This window comes from Equus przewalskii, chromosome 5, assembly GCF_037783145.1.
Source record: "Equus przewalskii isolate Varuska chromosome 5, EquPr2, whole genome shotgun sequence".
Lineage (NCBI taxonomy): Eukaryota > Metazoa > Chordata > Mammalia > Perissodactyla > Equidae > Equus > Equus przewalskii.
Window position 1 is genome coordinate 33,285,179 of NC_091835.1, and position 21,818 is coordinate 33,306,996.

The 21,818-nt window shown below is 50.2% G+C and overlaps 1 protein-coding gene across 1 annotated transcript; it reads right to left on the minus strand.

Annotated features, from left to right (window-relative positions):
• Positions 1–252: 252 nt before the first annotated feature.
• Positions 253–15,351, minus strand: FGF6 (fibroblast growth factor 6). The gene is made up of 3 exons (XM_008530537.2): positions 14,761–15,351; positions 13,483–13,586; positions 253–4,251 (listed from the first exon to the last, which is right to left on the minus strand). The coding sequence occupies exons 1-3, from the start codon at positions 15,104–15,106 to the stop codon at positions 4,075–4,077; spliced, it is 627 nt and encodes a 208-aa protein (XP_008528759.1). The 5' UTR covers positions 15,107–15,351; the 3' UTR covers positions 253–4,074.
• Positions 15,352–21,818: the final 6,467 nt, after the last annotated feature.

The following is a 21,818-nucleotide window of genomic DNA, read 5'->3' on the forward strand; positions in this document are numbered from 1 at the left end:
GAGTTTTCCTATCCGCTCTACTCAAGCTTGAGGACGGCTCTGCACTGGGACCCAGCCTGAGGTACTTATTGATTTCTAGAAAGGGAAAATCACGAGAGGAGACAGCTGTCTGAATGCTGGAATCTCAGTACGTCAGTGAGGTATACAAACACGGTTCTGTGTCGGCTTTCTGCATGATGGGCTAGATTCGGGGTCTGTTTCTGGCGTCATCACTCCCTCCTGTTCTGGGAAGAGGAAACCCCAACTCAGCTGCACGTGCAAGGTGGGGAATTTCTCCCTATTCTTCTGGACTTGTCCCCAATATTCCTACATTTGGAGTTTTCCCGGGAGGTAGCAGAATGAGTGGCTGGTTCCTTGCCGGGAGGAAGGGGACAAACAGCAGAGACCTACTTTGCAGGCACCGGGGTGGCAGGTGGCAGAGAATCCCCCCTCAGTGACAACGGACCCAGAGTCTTTGGGGGAGAAGCATTGAGATAGGAAGATGGAGGAGTTTTCTAGCCTGTGTCTACACGAGAAGGGGCAAAAGGGGAGAGAGGGCAGAGGGGACATCCTGGTACTTGGAGGCCAGTGACCGCATTTGGTAGATCTGTTTGCATCGGTGGCGGTGGCACAAAGTGGGCAAAGGCAATGGACATGCAACACTTGGAGGAAGGGGGACTGCAGCTCGCGGACTGTTGTATTTCCTTCTTCCCTCAGGACTTGCACAGATGGAGAATTTGAAAGATCTGAGGTCTAGGACAGGAAAGGGGTCCAGAGCTAGCATGGGAAGAGGAATTCCAAATCGCCCAGGATAGGACTGACATCAGGAGAGAATTTCAGGCCTGAGTTTTGGCCCGGGGAGAAACCTATGTGTCTAAAAAGGAAAGAGGTTTGCAGCTTGGATCAGATGATAAGAGAAAATATTTTCTTTCTTAAGCTGCAGAATGGCCCTGACCAGGGGCTTGGAGTGTATGTGTTTTGGAGGTGTTGTGGGACGTTGTGGCAGAGGGGGAAGGCTGTGAAGGATAATGGTAGGGTATTAATTACAAAATTGTATGCTGCTTTCCAAGGGAGGTTCCAAAAGGTGTGGGAAGTGGGAAGGGAGGGGGTGTTAGAAGGCAGCAGACAATGAAACGAACGTAATCAACAGTTTGAACAAGGCAGTTGGAGTTTTCTGGTTTCCTCTGAGCTTCATCCATTGTCCTGAAGAGGGTGCAGAGTTTGCAAGTGCCTGGGGCTCCCCCATTGATACTGAGCTAACCTCTGCCCGACTGAGAAGTCTGTCTTTAAGGGAGTGCACAGATGTTGCTCTCTTCTTTCTCATTTGCTCCTGAAGAGGAAATAAGACAGCCTCTGGGCTCCTGGAACCCCAAGTGTGCATGGAGCTGCCAAAGAAGGTTCAGGATAGAAGAGAGGCCAATTAGCTACAAAACTCTATAAACCAGGGTCATAGCTCACGATTTGGAGGAAGGAGATTTTTGGATCCAATGGGGCGGACGGCTGAGTTCAGGACTCAGTAGACATGGTGGTCAGATAGGAGATGCTCTGCACACCTGTGTTCAGACAAAGTAGCAGAAAAGAAGGAACTGACAAGCCCCTAGCTGCTCTTACTCTGTTCCTGCCCTTTAACTCATTTTTTTGGATAGGGATTGACTTTTCTTAAGCCGAAGTCACTTATAGGTTAAACAGAGAGCCCTTGGAGAATTCCTTTGGATGGGAAGGATTTCAAAGAGTCAGCGATGCATCCCTACATCCAGGGGCGACATTCAAAATAATTAACAACTAGTACAGCATGGGTCCTGGGACTCGTTAGAACAGACACCTAGCTGCCTGTAGCTGATGCTAGTCATAGCCAACCAATGTGCTGGTGCCGCTCCCTAGTGACTGAACAGCAAGCCTGCCTGATCGAGGCATCTCATCGCTTCTCTTTCTCATTCTCGGCATGAAAAATGGGAGTGGACATTTGGAGAAACTCCTTGTCAGGGTTTGAATGCTTTTATGAGCCTCTAGAGAGATGCAAGAAAGGTCTAGCCGTCCGAGGCCTTGCGACTCTCTTTGGAAGAGTGCTCCTCTCGTGCCAAGTTAGCTCAAAGATCTAGGAATAAATGCTTCAGGACCCAGAGCTCTTTCTCCTCTCCAGATCACAGTCCCTCTGCCCACCCAGCCTTCCTACACTCCCGCCACATTCCGTCGGGAACTGATACACACCTCAGGTTCTGAGGGCATCAGTTTCTGATGTACCCTGTTAAAGAGGCAGATTACTCTGGACAAGACTTCCTGAAAAACAAGCAAAGCTTTGTCCCCTGCCTCCAAGGAGACCTGTGCTTCAAATGTCCCCAGCATTCAAGATGGACTAAGTTTTTCCCCGTTCCGTTTGATCCAAGACTGCAGCTCCTTCCAGTTTCTATCCAAGGCTTGACCATGTGCACTCTTGCCCTTGAGTTCTTACTGTTCCACCTTCGCTCACCTTTGTATGGCATTTTCCTCCTCACCCAGCACATGTCTGTCCTGACGTTTGCCAGGCAGAGGAGGTGGCCAGTATGGTGTCTCTCCCTTGGATTGCCAACCTCCACCTTCTGTGCACAGTCGCTCGGCTCAGAGCTATCTATAGATGGACGCATCTGCAAATAGAGAGGTATGCCGAAGATGAAGGTATTTGCGGCAGATGAGGGGTTGTCTTGCAGGCAGGGGGCCCCTGAGAGCAGCAGAGAGCATCAGATCATTTTGTAACTCGATGGTTCACGTATGCTGAAAATATTTGCACTCTGATATGGCTCTCTCTGGTTTCAGATTTAGGAACGTTCCAATGGTTCAGGAATCTGAAGGCTCCAGGCAGACAACATTTATAGTCGCTTGGGGAACCTCTGCTTTTAATACTCTCAACCGACAGGAGGCAAGAAGACATCGTATGGCAAGGAGCCGCTTAGCTTGGCTGCCTGATTTCACAGGATTATCACTCTTCTCCTACTGTAGGGGGTCAGAGGGGGCAAACTCTAGAGGTCATGGTGCCCATTCTGATGCATCCAGGCACCAGTGTGTATGCAAGGTGAGGACGACGAAGAAGGAAGTGAGGGTATCAGATGAGAACTTGGGTGAGTTTCCTGGATGTACTTGGAGAGGAATTATCATCTCTAGTCCAAAGCCTCTCTACTTCCTTCGTGCCCTATTTTGTACCCCCTCACCCCTCGCCAAAGAGGTTGCCATTATTAGGATCCTTGTCATCTGAGGTTAAAATAAGACCCGGTTCAAAGTGAGGAAAAGTTATGGGCAGGCAGCCTGGCCCCGGCTTGTTCTTGGAGCCACACACAGCCCTGAATCCTTCAGGTCAGAAGGGCTCTCCACAGAACATCCAGTCCCTTCTGCTGCTTCAAGCAAGCCCTCCCCAACTGCCCGCGATACTGCTCCACCTCTTTCCTCCAGGAAGGGGACCCCTTCTCCCCCAGCTTCCCTGACAGTGCCCCCCAGTGTCCCCAGAGCCCTCACAGGCAGGGAGCTGCTCCCTTTCTCTCCGGTCTGCAGTTAAATCTCACTCCCTCTCACCTTGCCCTCTCTGCACTTACGGGACAGCTGCTCCCGGCCCCCGTGCGACCCGTGCAGTCAGTGGCCTCTGAATGGAAAGATGATTGGAAAGAAGGGCAGAATGGGAGTACACATCAATCCTGTTGGTTTGACAAGTGACATTCTTGTAGGCAGATTCCTGCAGTGATGATGTGGGGAGAAAGAAACCCGATGCTTTGAAATGCCTTTGCTCTGACAATAGCTACCAAGATGTATGGATGTACATCAACACACACACATACTTCTACCCTGGCCTTTCCCTCTGCCCATGGTCACATTCCACAACTGTCATCTGCACCTTCTTTCCTCGGGCGAGATCAGAGCATGGGATCCATTGGCATTCTAGGTCGCTGGCTGTAACCCCTATGGGTGGGTTACATGCCATGGGGTCCTGTGGCCAAGGGAACCAACTCAGGTCCCCCAAGCGCAAGAGAAGCCTGACTCAGGAGTCATGGGGGAGAAAAGGAATTGTTCACTTGTGCAAAATTCCAATAGAAAAGATGCTGCTTTCAACCTGTGAGCCGTCTTTCAAGGTCCTTATATCCTGGGAAGGAAGTGAGTGACGGTCATGATTGGGGACACCTTGCTGCCCCGCTTTACCCGTCCATATTTGCTCAGTGCGATGTAAGTCCCTCGGTACAGGTCTGACTCGTAGGCGTTGTAATTATTGGGCAGGAGGGTTTCTCTGAACTTGCATTCCTCCTGGAAGCTGGGCTGCGAAAGAAATGAACAATAGCAGAGGCTCAGTTATAAAGGAGGCACAGCAGCCCCTCTGCTGGGTACCCGCCTCCCCTTTGTAAGACAGCTACCATGAGATCTGAGCCAGCCTCGGTGAACAGAGTCATGGGAGGTTAGAACAGGAAGAGACTCCAGAGCTCTCAGGGTCCCCTCTCACCTTCCCTCCTTTACGACGAGGGACATAGATGGATGGTCTGTGTCACATGGGGTGGGTCTCCTGACTTCCACTTCAGGGCACTTTCTGCTAAGCACCTAGATGATCATTTATTCCATTTAGGGAAAGGATAAGAAAAGGATAGACTAAGCTGTTTTCTCAAGTCCACTGCGAGAGGTAATCTAGTGTACCAGGATTGAGGGCCTGGGGTTCTGCTCGGTGGCTCTCCATTTCGTAGCTGTGTGACCTGAGGCGGGCTCTCCCTCTCAGCCTCACTTCTCTTCTTTGCAGACAGGGAGATGGGGACTGTTAGTGGAGGGTGGAGACAGAAGATTTCCTAAGTCATCTGCAGCACGGGCTGTCAACTCTGGCGACTCTTTCTCCCACTTGTGTTCCCTCACTCTGTCTTCCCCAGTTTACATCTCGAGTTTGCTATCCCTTAAAAAGCCCATTCTCGGTTTTGGCCTTGAGCCCAGAAGATGCCCGGTGCCTCCCAGACATTCCTAGTTCTCCAGGGAAGTTCAGGAACAGAGATGGTGAGGAGCAGGGACTTTTATGGGGAGAACCTGGTTCCCTGTGTGACAGGTGGTGCCGCGGAGTCTGGGGCCAGTGATAAATCGCCCCCTTCAATGCTAATTTGGTAGAGAAGTGTGTGGGGACCACCTGTTCAGAAAATGAATGCTGGACTTCCTGTCACACATCAACAAGTTCATTCCCAATAAATCACCCAAGTCCTCCTTTATTCCTAGAGAAGAGAGTCTTTTCCTCCCCAAGCCTGCCTCTGCTCGCTGCCCTGAGGGGAGGCTGGAGAGTTTCTGTGCTTCTGATAGGGAGTAACTTGGTGGCGTCTGGAGGAAGAGAGAGCCAGGTGACACCTGGGATTGAGTCTCTAAAGAAATAGAGAATGAAACAGGGAGAAATAGGTGGAGTACAATTTCTGACTCCTTCCTGCTGACTGAGGCCATCGGCTATAAAAAACCCACTCAATGGCTGACTGGCTGTGCCAGAGGTGTCGTCTGACCTTCTCTAAGGCATCGTACTATGAGTGCCCTGGCCTGGCTGGCAGTGGGGGATGGACGAGAGCCTCTTCCTGTTATGAACGGATGGTGATAAGCTAGCTCATCAGGGCTCCCAGCCTCCCAGCGCCCTTTGTGTACACCTGTCACACACCATTTAGAACAGTGTGCCATCCCTATGGACAGGCTCTTCTTTCCCAATAGGTCCAAGTGCCCTGAGACAAGGATTGTGTCTTGTTGGGTACATGACGCCGAATGATGATTCCATAGGGACAGCACCGAAACATGGATACCCGCCCCCCATGGAGGGCTCCTTTGTTGCAGGATGAGAGTGAGCAAGATGGGGGCGTCCTCTATGGGAGCACAGCGAACACCACACCCCTTCCTGCCCTTCACCCTTGGCTGAATGCACTTCCCCCTTTCCCCACTCACACTCCTAGTTTACTGTTTACGAAGCACTTTCTCATAATGTTAATTGGCTTGAGAGGAATGTGAAAGATTTCCCCACTCACGTCAACTGCCTCCTCAATACCGTACTAGGGAGTCTGGGTTTTCGCAAGCTTTCGTTTCCCTCGTTATGGGTGCTCAGTAAGTATTTGTGGAATGAATGAAGGAATGAACATCCCAAAGGTGGGGAGAACAAACTAGTCGAAGCAGGTAAAGAGCAAATTTGCACAACAGCTTTGAAGTCAGACTGATGATGCTTCATCTCTTCCTTAGCTGTGTGAACTTGCGCAAATTATTTAACCTGCTAAGCCTCGGTTCCCTCATCTGTAAAGCAGGGGCAGGAAGAATAATTATATCATAGAATCGGAGTGAGTGTGAATTGAAATAATGCATGGAAAGTGTTTGTAATGCCTGGCATATCATAAAATAACTAATATTATTATAATTCTTCTTCTCCAACTGAATCATGACCTACTTTACATTGAAAGCCCTAAAAGACTTCATCTTACCCTGAGTCACCATTCTTGAAAACTTGTTGTGGGGTGTATTAGACAACTTAGCTTTTAAGCTCTGCAATTGTTGCCTGAATGACTGGGAGACAGTGAGCTTGCACGAGAAGAGCACGGAGCTCCGATAAGCACAGGTCGATGCCGGCTCCGGCAAAGCGCTCTCTGGGTCTCTCGGACCTCAGATTCTCCACCTGCGCCTCGGGCGCAGAGTCAGTCACAGCGGCAAAGATTGTGGATGGACAGAGCTCTGGAGCACCAGCACGAGGAGAAAATAAACTTCGGATTGATTGTAAAAGTTAAGTAGAAATAAAGCTACACTGACCAAAAGTCTGGTGCAGATTAGTGAACAAATAGTCCAGAAGTAAATCCAAACACACGTGGGTGTAAAATAAACCCGGATCCGAAATGAACATAAAATAAAAGCGGCATTTCAGATCACTGGAGAAAACATGGCATTGGAACAACTGGATACCATCTTATAATAACAATAACAATAGTAATAAAGTGTGATGTATGACTTTGTTCCTTACGTTAAAGTAAATTCCAAAAGGAGCAAAGAATTAAATGTGAAAAAGAGAGCCTTACAGAGCCGCCCAGAAAAATTTTTAAAAAATAATGAGTAGGGAAGATTTTTCTAGGTGAGACACGGAAAAGCTAGAAGTCATAAAAAAAGCCCAGAATGAATATGTGTGACTTCTGTCTGGAAAAAAACCCACCTTAAACAAAATAAAAATATAGACAGCAAACTGGATTAAAAATATTTACAATGCACTGTATTTTGTAATATATGTTGCAATTGATTGCTGGGAGGACATTTTGTTACTATATTCAGAACCCTTAACTCACTGGAAAATGGGCATTTATGAACAGACAATTCTGAGACAAGGAAATGCAAATGGCGTCTGAACATGAGAACGTCTGCCTAATGAGAGAAATGCGAGTCATCCCTGAGAGACCACATCGGGAACTGTCGGGCGGCAGAGAGAACAGGGTTTGATAATATATTTCCATCAGTGAGGCATGGAGTTTAGGAATTCTCATGAAACGTCCGTTGGGGCGTATGTTATTATAACCTCTATAAAGAGCAATTTGACGACATCCATTAGAATAAAAAAAAGAACATAGTTTTGATTAGTAATTCCGTTTCTAGGAATTTATCTTACTGGTAGACTCCCACTTGGGTACGAAAGTTACTCACTGCGGCATTACTTGTAACAGTCAAGACTGAAAACCTAAGTGTCTCTTAGGAAAGGAGTGGTCTGCCGCTACGGTGAATGCACACAATGGAATGCTATGAGCCATGAGACAGGAGGACCCTCTGAGCACTGACTTGAAATGGGCTCGAAGAGGTCCTGTGAAGTGAAGAAGCAAGGTTCGAAGCGGTGTGCATCGCATGCTCCTATTCCTGTGAGTTTAAAAAGCAAAAGCCGTGCGTGCACACGCTCAGGGACACGGTTCTTCCTGGGATGAGACACAAGGGACTGGGGACAGTGGCTGCCTCTGGGGGGGACTTGGTGGCTTCAAGACACCAGTGAGGGTGAGACAATTTCCATGGCATATTCTTTTGTACCTTTTTTCCCTCTTAAGCCATGTTCATGTACTACCTAGTCACATAAGTAGATCGTTTAACATGGGAAAGGAATTCAGGATAGAAGATGGGCCAAGGGACAGAGTGAGAAAATGTTTGCATCACAAACTGGGGGTCTCCTCCTAGTCCTGTCACAGCCCCCTCTCCACCCACCTCTGTTCTAACGTCTATGTCCCTGGAGAGGGACCCAGCTGTTTCTCCTGTTTCCTGGAGAATTCATTTCTGATCTGGATGGTGGGTAAGGGAGAGGTTTCCAGTGTGGTCTGCAGACTCTAGAGAAGACATCAAATCTTGGGGCGGAGGGTGTAGGGAAGAGGAGGGGAAAAGGAGGAACTGAGCCATTTGGACAAGCAACTCTGTGGGCAGTTGCCCATAGCATCCCTTCTAGAATATGCCCAATTGAAGAATCCAGCCTTTCCTAAGTGTCTGGTCTCCCAAAACCTGTCCGCTTGAATGTGCACGACAGGGGCCGGATACAGTGTGCTTTGTTCTCTGCTCACCAGATTCTGATTGTTCAAGTCCCCCCTACTTTTTAAAGTTTCCAACTTCTGTTTTTTCATTCTCTCCCTTTTCTCTGGTCTATCTCATGTTCCTAGGCTTCCCCAGAATTCTGTACAAGTCTAAAGTGAAAAGAGAGGAATAGGGGACGGCCCTGTGGCCGAATGGTTAAGCTCCCATGCTCCGCTTCCGCGGTTCGGATCCTGGGCACGGACATGGCACCACTCATCAGGCCACGCTGAGGCGGCGTCCCACATGCCACAACTAGAAGGACCTGTAACTAAAATATGCAACTATGTTCTGGGGGGATTTGGGGAGAAAAAGGAAAAAAAAAAAAAGGAATGGCAACAGTTGTTAGCTCAGGTGCCAATCTTTAAAAGAAAAAAGAGAGAGAAATAGATGAAGCTTGCTTTAGAAGCCCTCTCTACCATTCCCTCACCCGGTCCATTCAGCTCCCCCACCCTGGGGGTTCATGTGGCCATGAGGCCTGTGCGGAGAGGCCAAGATTGTTCCATTTCCCTGAACTCTTTCATGCAGCCCCTGTTTCAGGATGGTGGGATTTTCTTGCTGCCAAGATTGGTGGTCCAGCTGGTATCAAGACCCAGCCCCTAACTTCATCTCCACCGCATCCTGGAGCTCTGAGTTCTCATGGCTCAGGAATGTTGGCTCCTCAGCTCTGGTGAGAAAAGCACTCATGCCAAGTGAACGCCGCGTTAATAAAAGCAGCTACCGTATATGATTACTTGAACAAATGAAAATAATTCCACCGGATCACATTTCCTGGGCTTGCCGGGCCCCAGTGTCTTAGATTCCACGTAGGTCTAATCAGACTTATGTGGACCCAAACTCTAAACGTGCAGCTCTCACCGTGGAGAAGGGCGTCTTTCAGAGGGATAGGTACATGGGTGTTTCAGCACGAGTTACCGCTGGCAGAAATGCCCCTTAGAGTCTGGGGTGGACCAGGCATCCATCCTCTTGTCTTTAGGCAAAGCTAAGTCACCCTGACTGATGGAGGTATAGTCTTGTCTTTAAAGTGCTTCCTCCTGGGGCTGCCCTTGGCCACTGGCCCCTGTTACGGCTGGTTGTGTGTGTGTGTGCACATGGAGGGGGACGTTTAAGGAGGTGAGCAGGGAGGAAAAAAGAAAACTCCTTGTCCTAGGACCCTTTGCTTCTGCAGCCCCTGACTGCTTCTTTTTCTCTCCTTAGCTGAAATGGAGAAATAGCATCTCCCAGCTCTGAAGAGATCTGTGTTTCCTAGCCCCTGTTTCCAGCACAGACATTGCATCGGCGATTTAGAAGTGTTTGAAAATGTTTTCACCAGGCCTCTCATTCTTCTCATTCCTGGGGAGCCCTTTGTAGCCTGCAGGCCACAGACAAAGCCCTTTGCCCAGGCCCCTCACTGCAGAATGGGCCTCTCACTCCCCTCAGGACCCCGTCTCCCAGCAGGGGCCGACCTGGAGGGATCCTTTGTCCCATTCCCTGAGGAACCCATTCTCTGCCAGATGAGAGGAACAGTTCAATGAGCTGGGAGAGACTTGGTCCTCCCCTCCCTCAAAGGAATGCCCCAGATAATAATCAAAGGCCTTTATGGATGCAAGAAATTCTGTGTTCTGCATCTTGTCATATTACAATTGATTCAAAGGATGTAGATACAGTTATAGGTTCGTAAAACTAAAGTCACTTAAAAGCGTAACTGAATCCTAGTCACTTCTTGTCTCTATGTATCTTTCTCAGCCAAAGGATTCTAACAGCACCACTGCCAGGTGGAGAGCCTTGATTTTTTTTTTTTTTTCATTTTAAAAAGAATCATGAAAAAAAAAAAAAAAAGAATCATGAAGATTGGAATTCACTGTTTTCTGCCTCAGTCTACACCTGAGAGAGCAGAGATTCAGGCCCAGAGGTCAGTGACTGTCAGAAGTAAGACAAATAGCTGGAGGGTAGGTGGGGCAGGGGCTGGGACAGGGTCCCACCCAGTCAGTCCGGCAAATGTGCTTCTACTGCGTTCCCTGCAGAGCCCTGAGGCCCCAGTGTCCCACCTGTAACGTGAGAATAAAGACCAAACGCACCTCCCAGGGCTACTGGGGTTGATGCTGGAAAGCACTCTGCAGGGTGCAGACCAACGGGAGGCGCTCAGTTCCGGGTAGCTATTTCTATTGTCTAAGTAGAGTGAGGCGCGCTGCCCTGAGGCTCTGCACCCCTCTTTCCTCGAGATGAGACATGCGGGAGGCCACTTTTCCTAGGTGGGTTTTCCTGGCCCTTATTCTCTGACCTCGGCTTGTTCGCCTTCCGGCCCCAGCACGGTTCCCTCTCCCCAACCCCGAGAAATCTCCTCTAGCGGAGGTAGCAGCTGAGCCGCAGGGAGAGGAGGCAGCTCTGGGGGCTTAAAAGGGAAATAGCGTGAATGAAATCATGAGCCAGCGGGAGTCTTCCTGGCTCCGGGGATCAGTTGGCAATTGTTTTTTTAGGCTGTGATAACGGCCCCTGAGGGGCGGCGAAGGGGTGGGTAGAGGGGTTCTGGAGCATCTGGTGCCAAGCCTCACCAAGCATCAGGTGCTGGGCTTGGGGCCCAGCTCAGCGGGACTCTGCACCCCGTCCGGCCTGGGCCCGGGCTCCGGGCGAGCCTCTCCCACAGAGGAGAAGGTGCTGTGGGCCCGATGCTCCTGCGGGGCTGGGAGGGGGAGGAGAGGGCGCGTCTTCTCTCAGGAAAGTCCCCCTCGTGCCGGCTCTTTTCACTTGGGAGCCCTCTCCTCGGGCCGATTTGACCCGGTTTGGAGTGTGGCCTGCGCGTGAGGGGCTGGCGGCCTCCCACGTTCGCAGTCAGCCCGCGCCGCAGAGAGGCCGCGCCTTCGTCTTGCCCGAGCAATGCTTGACCTTTGGCAGGCTTCCTCTGATTGTTACAGCTCATATTCCCAGCTTCTCCCACAGGACCAGAAGGTTTTAAGTGGGAAGTGGATAAATTTCCTTATGTTTGTGCCCTTTCCCTCCCTCACGGTGGCATTCCTTTCTGGGTAAGGAGAAAGAAATATTGAATAGCTGTTATTAAAGGTGGCGAAGATAAGGGTTTCTGTCATTTGTGCTTCTTTCCAGGAGATTTACCTGCTAAAGAGTCCCTCACATAAAGTCCCACAGCCAACAATCCCCATTCCTGGCTCTGCCATCCGTGGATTCCAGGTGTTATGCAGGCTGGTGAGAAGGGGCTCTGAGCTGACTCACTCCACAGAGGGGGTGCCCACGCCACCCAGACCCGGGGTGGTCCCGGCTGCTGCCTGTCCTCCCCATCGCCTTTGCAGGGAGTGGTAAAGAGTGTGTCTGAGAACTCCAGTCTCATGTCGGTGTCGTCTTCCCAGCCCTCCTGCTCTCAGGGCCGGTGTAACCCTCGGGTGGGGATGACTCCCTGCCCTCCAGAGGCCGGGTAGTCCGGTGGTCCCCACGCCTGCCTGTGCCTCAGAAATACCTGACAAACTTACAAAACAAACACAAACTGATTTCCGGGCTCCCATCCCAGCCCTATGGAATAAGCATCTCTTAGGAAGGACCCTGGAAATCTGTACCTTTAACAAGTTACCAAGGTGATGTGGGTGCAAATCTCCTCCCACATGTCTCATCTCTAAGAAAGAGGGGTGTAGAGCCTCGAGGCTGTGCCTCGCCATCCTTAAACAATATGAAAGCCTGACCCACATTGAGCACCTGCTGTTTGTCAGGTGCCCTGCAGAGTGCTGGTCCCCAGCAATGTCAGCATCAGCCCCTCAGCACCCCTGGGGCTGCATTTGATCTTTATCCTCACTTTATAGATGAGACGCTTCGTCTCCAGGGTCTCACGTCAATCATGGCTGTGTGCAGACCTGCCTCAGGGCTCTGCAGGTGATGCCCGTAAGGCCCACAGCAGAAGCATAGCTGGTGTACAGACTGGGCCCTGATTCCGGCAGCTGGCTCCACCTACCTTCCAGCTCCTTGTCTTACTTCGGACACCCATGGAGTTTAATCCATGGTCATCTCCACGTAAACCAACCCAGACAGAGAGGTGTTAGAGCTAAAGATCACAGAGGCCACCTGGGCACCCTCTTCAGGTACTTATCAGCTCTCCTCTGTTTGCATAGGCTCCCCGGAACCTGGCACCAATCCCAGATCTCTTTGTTCACTTCCTGATCCTCAGCCTGTATCCAAGGAGAGGTGGAACAGCCCTACACACCCTCCCCATAAATAACTCTGGTATTCCTTGACTATTGCTCAGAGGTCTTCCTTTTTAGCCTTCTTATTTCTATCAAAAGAACTCTCAGTTTCTTCAACTTCATAGGGACGTTTTCCCAGTCCGTGTTTTGGAATAAGCCAAATCATGGATGGAGAGACCCAGGAACAAGGGGGTCAGAGAGAGCAGAGATTTTGGTAAATGTGCTTAGAAGCTGGCTAGGTTAACCAGAGTGCTAACGTTTGCCCTCCCAGGGCTGATCTGTGATGGGGAGGAGGACGCCGGTGGGGTCTGGTGCCAGCCAAGAGGATATAATGGGAGGATGCTTTTCCAGCCCATGCGGTCAGAGATCAGAGGACATAAACCTTAAGGTGAGGAAAACAGCCTCCATGTCTCCTCCTCCCGCTGCTCTCTAGGCCAGGGACGTGTCTCGGAGGGTGGGTCATGGTGCACCCAGGCTTGCTTCTCTGGCTCTCCAGTTCAGGGAATCAAACTCCACCCTAAGCCTGATGACAGCTTAATGCCAGAATGCAGGTCTCCCTTGGACCCAATAGCCGTCTGAGCTACAGTTCCTGTTTACTTACTAGTTTCTGGCAGGTAGGGCCAGGAAAGACATGGTCCAGTGCAGAGGCCCATTAACTGATGCTGACGAACCCCACACGTGCGCTGGCGCCTTCCCAGGCCCCTCTTTTCTCATTCTAGATAAATAATCACTTATCTGCTCAGGTTTTTGTATTATCTTCTTCGTGTAATTGTGTCGGCTTCAGGCCTTGCACCACCTGGAGCTTCCCCTGGCCTGATGAACTCACCGTTGTGTATAGTCTCCCTTTACTGTTCATGGCGATGAAGAGGGCACTTTTCACTCCAAAGAGGCTCACCACGCCTCGCTCCACTGTGGAAATCTCCAGCAGGCCTGGCGAAGAAATGGGGGCTGTGTTACCCAAGGCTTGTGCAAATCGGAGTGAGACGTCACCCTGAAGGTGACCCTAGAAGGGCGTCTAAGCCTGTCGCCCTGCTCCTAGAAAGTCAGCCCCTCCGTCACCTCTATCCCTGGCTGCTCTAATTTTAGGGAGATTCTATCTGCTAGATGCATCGGGCCCTGCCACTATGCTGTTAACACTCAAGTTCTGCAAGGGCAAGTTCTGACGTCAGAGTTAGGGTCACGGTAGCTGCTTAGGTATCTCCTTAAGAGTAGCTTTGCATCTGGGCTTTCACTGGCTTAATCACATGAGGGCCTTGACATGGGTAAAACAATGAATTCTGTGGGCCAGCCCCGGGTGCCTAGTGGTTGAGTTCAGCATGCTCTGCTTTGGCAGCCTGGGTTTGGTTCCCGGGCCACAGACCTACACTACTTGTCTGTCAGCGGCCATGCTGTAGTGGCGGCTCACACACAAAAAGAGGAAGATTGGCAGCGGATGTTAGCTCTGGGCGAATCTTCCTCAGCAAAAACAAACAAACAAACAAAAAGAATTCTGATTAGTTTTGTTAAATGTACACTCAATATGTGTCAACAAATCTCAGCCTGTCTGCTCTTGCAGACGCTGCAGCCACACAGCGGCTGTTGGCGTGTCTGAATCCTGCAGCCCTCATCCCCCCTGGGATGGGAGAACCTATCTATGCAGCAACCCATCAACCTGTAGGACAAGGACTTGGGGACAGAGGGGACAGATTGAAAGAAAAAGAAGGATGTGCTTCAGCTGGAAATTTTTCAAACCACTTGCCTTTCCTTCTCAAAGTGGGAAGCTAAATAAAAATAAGCTTGTGTCCGACGTGGGCCAAGTATCCTCACCCATTCTCCCCATCCTTGCCTCATGGCTTCCCAGACTGATGGTCTTACATGGCCACGGATGGGCCTGTAATGCTGAGGTAATTAGTGCCACAGGAGCTCGGTGGGGTGATGGCAAAGGACACCAGGATGCTTGGGCCTTAGCATGCAGAGCCTGCACCTAGGCAGGGTCAGAGAATCCGGGGTGGCTATGCTTACGAGCATCCAAGTGGAGAATAACATTTCTACCCCCTTTATAATGGGACTCCATGCACCAGAGCCCAAGCCCCCAGCTTCCCAACTGGCTGCAACTGGCACTCACTGTAGGGGTTCTCCTCGTGGGTCCCGCTGATCCGGCCATCGGGGGGCACCTGGAGGTGAAAGCCGATGCCCACGTTGCAGTAGAGCCTCCGCTGCCGCTTGATCCCCACCAAATAGCCACTTTCCCAGTTCACCCCAGCAATCTCTCCAGCTAGCCCAGCGCGAGACCTGGACAGCAGGGTGCCCCAGCCCCTCGAGTCCAGCAGCGTGCTGTTGGCGCGGGTGCCTGCAGGCGAGGGCACCACCATGCCCACTAGGACGCCTAGGAAGACGAGAGCCCGCAGCGTGCCCTGAAGACGTCCTGCTCCCCGGGACATAGTGATGAACAGCCTCTGTCCCAGGGCCATCCACCTTGCCTCTCAGGCACGTGGTCAGAATTAATGGCCCTAAAAATACCGCCCTTCTTGTTTTTCTCCCCTCGGCATGGCGGCAGGGGCTTATTTTTGGAAGGCAGATGAAGGCTGCTGACATGAAACCAAAGCCTGCTTCGGGCACTCGGGTCGGGAGCAGAGGGACCCAGGCTGAGCCGCGGCTGGTAGGGACCATGGCTTGGGGACGCTGTCTAGCTCGCCCGCTTGCTCCGTCCCGAGTTGATTATATTTGATTTGACCTGTCTTTATAGTTCAGCAGCCCGGCCCTCCCCTCCACCCATCATCACCCTGACGTCAGGTGGCCCAGCTCCTTCATCCAGGGCTGTAACATTAACCTGCTCCTGGGCCTGGCTGCTTCCCCACACCCCCATCACCCTCCCCACACCCCAGGGATTCTGGGAGCCACTGTCATTCCAACTATGAGGCAGGAATGAAGTGAGCAGGGAGCATCTCTGAGGGAGGGAGGAGTTGGCTGGGGGCCCAGGGGAACAGGGAGGCGAGAGGCCACCCAGGACCCAAATTGGGCAGGAGTTCTTGGCCGGGCGGCGCTGGCTTCCTTATTTAGAGGGCAAAGGGTAAAGTCACGCAGAGGGGAAGGCTTGGTGGTGGGTGGCGACCGGGACCTACGAGTTACCCTGGAGACTGTTCATAGAAAGAGCTCACAGTTGAGGACAAGAGAGGCTTGGGGGACACTGAAAGGCCAAACCCTTTTAGCAGGAGAGGACAGAGATGGGGGAGGGTTTGTCGAAACATCTTTAGGATTGTGGGGAGGGAAGGCTAGGGTCAGGCTTCTGCCCACCCTCCTGGCCGTGGCATCCACTCAGCCAGTGGTGGGGAAGTCGTGTCTGGCCCTGGATGTAGCCCACTGGCCTTTTTCCCGCCTGGGCTCACTGTTGGCATCTGACTGACAGCATTCCCATTTTATGGAGGAGGGAGCTGAGGGGTAGATAGCTTACGCGACTTGCCTAAGTTACCATAGCTAGTAAGAGGCAAAGCCAGAACTTATCAAGTCAGCCTGAGGCCGAATCCTGTGCTTTGAACCTCTGCACGATTGCCTGTGGTAGAGGTTAGATTTCCAGGCTGCCCCACAGTCGGTTGATCTCGTTACATGACAAGAGTACATCACAGACCTGTTTCAACAGCACAGAATGACTCTCCCACGTACCCATGCTGGAGGCGGAAGTAGCCCGGAGAAAGCTCCCAGGACAGTCCCAGTGCTCAGGGACTCTTGGAAGATGCCACTCCCTCCTCTCTGATTCCCAGCTCCCCGCTTTTGCCTGGGTCCCCGCCTCCAGCCTGTGGCTTCTACCTGCCTTCTGCCTCTCTGCCTAGTTGATTTGGATTGATGCTTTCGTTAGGATTTCTGTCAACCTCGCAATTCAGTTCTGCCCTAGACCTGTTCACCCAGATCCTTTGAAGCCCAGACACCTTGTGTCATGACCTGCAGCTGGTAAAATGAGTGGGAGGGAGACATGTACCTCTGCTTAGTATCCCCATCACCACTGGGTCCCCCAGCCTCCCGACCGTCTTTCCCCTGCCTGTTGCCTCCATTGCCCCAGGTCCAGCATTATCATCACCAGCACCACCATTTCCCACAACGAGGAAAGGCTGGCACCTTATGGGCACAGATTGAGTCTAATTATGTGGGTCTTCATTGGGAAATTGGTAAAAATAATAATAATTTAAAAAAGCATCTCTCTGCAGAGTAGGAGGGTCAGGAATAATCCAAAGACAAAATTGTCACAAAAAAAGACCTTCATTTTGGATTTCCAGCTTGATTTCGTACGTCGAAGCTTTTGCGTGTGCGAGAGCAGCAGGGGCACTCTCTCTTTAAAATTATTTTATTGGTTTATAACTGTGTAAATTTCAGGTGCACGTCATTATATTTCAGCTTCTGTATAGACTGTATGGCATTCACCACCAAAAGTTTAGTTTCCATCCATCACCATACATATATGTCCCTTTACCTCTTTTGCCCTTCCCCCACCCCCTTCTCCTCTGATAACCACTAATCTGTTCTCCTTATCTACGTGTTTGTTTGCTTATCTTCCACATATGAGTGAGTTCATACTGTGTTTGTCTTAGACGTGGAAGCAACCCAAGTGCCCATGAATGGATGAATGAATAAAGAAGATGTGGTTATATATGCAATGGAATACTACTCGGCCATAAAAAAGATGAAATCATGCCACTTGTGACAACATGGGTGGACCTTGAGGGTATAAGGCTAGAGTGAAATAAGTCAGACAGAGAGACACTGTCTTCGTGATGTTCACTTTGGAATCCTGTGTTAATCATGCTTGCTGTACTGACTTAGGGCCAGGGCAGCCCAGAAGCATGTTGGATGGTAAGAAGTCAGTCTGAAATTAACACTTGCTTTGGCTAATGGGACAGGTGCTCATCCGCAGAGGTCAGAATCTCTGTGGGATTCTTCTCGGAACTCATCCACTTTAGAGGAGAGATTAAACTGTCACAAGGTCTATGCTGTGTAGTAATACAAACGGTGAATCTCTTTAGATTCACCTCCTCCCCAGTTCTTTGTGCAGAGATTGTGGCTGGTGTCTTACGAAACAACAGGCTTTGGACACCTGGATTTGAATCCCACCTCCACTACTTATTAGCTACATGACCTTGGGAAAACTTTGAACCTCTCTGAGCTTCATTTGTTTCATCTGCAAAAGGAGAACATTATACATAGTGTTGTTGTAGGGATTAGCAAGAATATATGCAAAGGGCCCAGTACAGAGCACAATATAACTCTTCCACAGTCCTTTCCCTGAAACACGTGGAAAATCCCTCACCCAATTAAAGGGGAACAAACCCAAAGTGAGAAAGACCACCTCTCATCTCAAAGGGTGGGAGAGGCACATGGGCTTCCAGTTCTTAACTGCTGGCCACCAGAACATATGTTGTGATGGCCGTTAACATATGCAGAAGCAGGCAGCCTGGATTCCTAAAATATTCTCAAAACCAGTAATAGCCTTGGTATCGTCCTCTGTTAAATATAAAACTTAAGTAATTCATTCTATTAAAAAGCCTGTGTCTTATTTTTATCGGGTGATGTGATGAGGCCCTGTTCTAAATGCGCCTCCTGGGCCTGTCTCTATAGCAACTCCACTGTGCTCATAGATCCATATATTTTGCCTGAAGGCTAATTAAGTTGACAACTGCTAGGGCTTCTTGGTTTACCAGATTTGCACTTGACCCTTCCCTTGGGGCTTAGGGACCCCTATGGATGTGAAGTGATGAAGAAAAGAGTAACAGGTGGAGGAGGCCTCTCTGTGGACCCCTCTTTCAAATAGTTGCCCAGCAGCCTTTGGGGTTGTCAGTCACTCTCTCTGGGTAAGCCAAGAGTTAGTGGAGGTGTGTGGGAAAAAATGTTAATGTCTTTCTCCTTCCACAACAGGGTCCTTGTCCCTGAGTGGGGTACCACGGAGTACAGGTTGGTCTAGTTTGGCATATCACCTGCATAGTGGAACTACCTGTTGCGATCAGGCAGGGTGCCTTCTACGACTCCTGTTTATGACATAATAAAGTTCAAACCCCTCAGGAGTGACAGTAAGGGAGAACGCGTAAAGCTCATATAGACTGTGCAAAGCTGTGTTTCCTTGTACTTTTTACATTTGGTTTTGAAAAAGTAACATTTGCCTTTTTCTATAGATCATTTGGGTAGAAAATAAAATAGCCATTTGTGGTTTTTGTCTCAGGCTTTCTTTGAGCTACCTTTGCGGCTGCCTCCTTTGGTCTCTCCCCGTCTCTCGCTCAGACAGGCACTGGTGCACCTACGCCAGGTGTGGAGAGGGGAGTTTGCTCAGGGCACTTGATGGGTGTGAGATGGGCACACGCAGAGGGGAGGGGCTGGGAAGGACCCCTGCACTACAGCTGAGCAAAGAGGGGCTTTTAGGACTCATGCAACTTGCTCCTAGTGGGAGGATTCAAGAGAAAAAGTTTCGATCAGAACAAAGGTCTCCAGGTTGGGCTTCTGCCAGGAAGAGTCATGTATGCTCTTACCAGCTGATGTATAGAGGAATCCGGACTTTGCAATTTCCTGGGGAACTCAACCTTCCACAGGTCTCATCCATATGTGTGGGAACCCGTTAGCAATCATAATCTAAATTTCCCTAGTTCTTGCTTCTATCAGCTCATGCAGAACTTCACCAACCGTAAACTGCCCCCCAGTTATTTCTGGAGCTCCCCAGCATGTCTCCACATGTTTGTGAACACGTGACTGCCCCTGCCTAAGACCATGGCGGGGAATCTGCGTGCACCCCTCTGCCCATTAGTCTTCCCCCTCCTGTTGGGCAGCCGATGGGCGTTACTTTTCCCACCATAGCTTGGGACCTGAAGCCCTCAAGGAGCCAAAGTTGCTTTCTGTTCTGTTTCAAAGCGAGGGCAAATGTCTTAGTCCCTTTGCTCACAGCTGTGCTTGTTAAAGGAACGTCTGACCAGAACCGCTTGTGCCCTGGGGGTTTACTCATTTGGACTTTATTTTCAGACCCCTTGCCTTCAAAGGACTCAGTCTCTGTTAGGAGCCAAGCTCAACAGGTCGAATTCCTCTTCCTTCAGGATGGATTCTTTCTCAGGGGGCTCCTCAACTCTCAGGCAAATAGGCTTTGGCTGGGGCCAGCACACCAGTTGTCTAGATATGCCTGAACCCTGACACAAGTCAGACTGGAGACCCTGCTCCGCTCCCAGCAGTCCCTCTACTGGGAGGACGGATGCCCTGGACACCCAGCTTTGTGGCATGACTGTCCAAAGATTTGCAAAGTCTGCTCTGAGGAGGCTGTATCCTCCTCAAGAAATCGCCTTCTCGGTTAAGGTGCTCCATGATCTATCCCTTCAATCTGAGCCCCATCTTGACATGTCTCTCCGTCTGACTTCCTGTCTCCCAGCTCTCTGTCCTTCTTCTGTCTCTGTCTCACTCACTCTCTTCTCCCCACTCCGTCCCCTCCCCCCCTTACTGTTCTGCAGCCGTCTATATAAGCCTAGAGGGTTAGCCAACTGCCAAGGAGGCAGCACCTCAGGCTTGGCTGGCCACCATGACCACACATCTCAGCTGAATTTGCAAAGGGGCAGAGGAGTCAGATAACTTTCTGGAGCCGCAGAACGTAAGGGATTTTGGCTCTGCTCAGAGTTTTGCGGTTTCTCAGATTCGCCTTTCATGATCATCATCTAATAATACCTACTGCGTGCTGAGGCGGGCATGCACCCTGCCAGCCACCGTGCAGAGTTATGTAAAAGACTCAGCCCTTAGTGGCAGGCTCCCCAGTGTGACACGACAGGCCCTCCACGTCCTGACCTCTGCTGGCCTCTCTAGCTCCATCCTCTGCCTCTCCCTCTCTGGGAATTTTTGCTTCAGCAACCTCAAATGGCCTGTTGTTCCCAGCCAGGTATACTTTGTGCTGCTTCTGCCTCCCTGTCTTTGCTCAAACTGTCCTCTCTTTGCCTGGTGAATTGCTTCCCATCTTTAAAGACTCAGCTTAAATGTCACCTCCGGAAGCAGTCCCTGACAACCTTCCACCTGTCTCTAAGCTGGATTTGGTGCCCTTGTCTCCCCTCCCCCCACCCCTGCCTTATTAACATTTTGCACATATCTCCATCACTGCCCTTATCAGGTTAGATTATGATAATCTGATGAGGTAATCACTTCGATAGTGAAATGCTTGTGGCAGCAACAGTGTCTTATTCATCTCTGCACATTCAGAACCTAATCAGAGTGCCTACCACGTAATAGTGTTTTTGAAATGTTTGACTAAATATTGTTGAATTCAAGGCTTTGAATTTATGGATTTCACTAGACGAGTGATTCTCAAATAAGGGCCAAGCACTCTCTTGGGGGGTGATGAGAATTTTGGTGGAGGTGGGGCATATTAATTTGAAAAAACCACTTTCAATATTATGATTTGCATTTTGTTGTTAAGAAAATAGTTACGTTGGAGACTTCTGCTTCCACCATGACGGAGAAACTTGTGCTGGTCTTCACTCCCGTGATAGGCAGGAAGAAAACTGGATGAATTATGAAACAACTGCTCTTAGACATTGAGTAAGAGGCAGCACAGGACTGTGATCCCTGAAAGGAAGGAGACAAATGAGGTGGACCCTAGGATCCCATTTTCGTCCTGCCTGGAGACACTTTCCAGACCACAGGGCAGGAAAAGGGAACACAGCAGAGCCGAGGGGTCACGGGGCATTGAGGACACAGAGATCAGAGGCTGGGGAGGCTGAGGCAGCCAGAACTTGCAGGGTAGCATACCAAAGAAGAGGGAGGATGTAGAGAAAGAGCTCCAGAAATCCATTTATGTTTGCGTTAAGTCCGTCGCTGACTACTGAGCCATAAAATTTAAGGTGAAACTCCATGAGAACAGGAAAAGTGCTGCCAGGGAGCTGTAAGTTGAACAGTTTCCAGAGCTCACACAGGGCTTTTCTGTTCAGACCAGCCAGAGTGGAGAGAACTAGATTTTCTCAGTGGAGCATTCAGTAGAGACCTCAGAAGAGTCACACCCTTACTAACAGGGATGAATGGGCCCCAGAGTAAGACTCCAGACTCTCTTCCCAACAATTTCAAGATTTCCACTTCTGACCAAGATGCAATAACAGAAATGGACTTACCCTCCTGCTCAAATAACTGAAAAACTGGAAAAGATACATCAAACAACAGTTTTCCAGACATTAGACATCAGGCAACAAT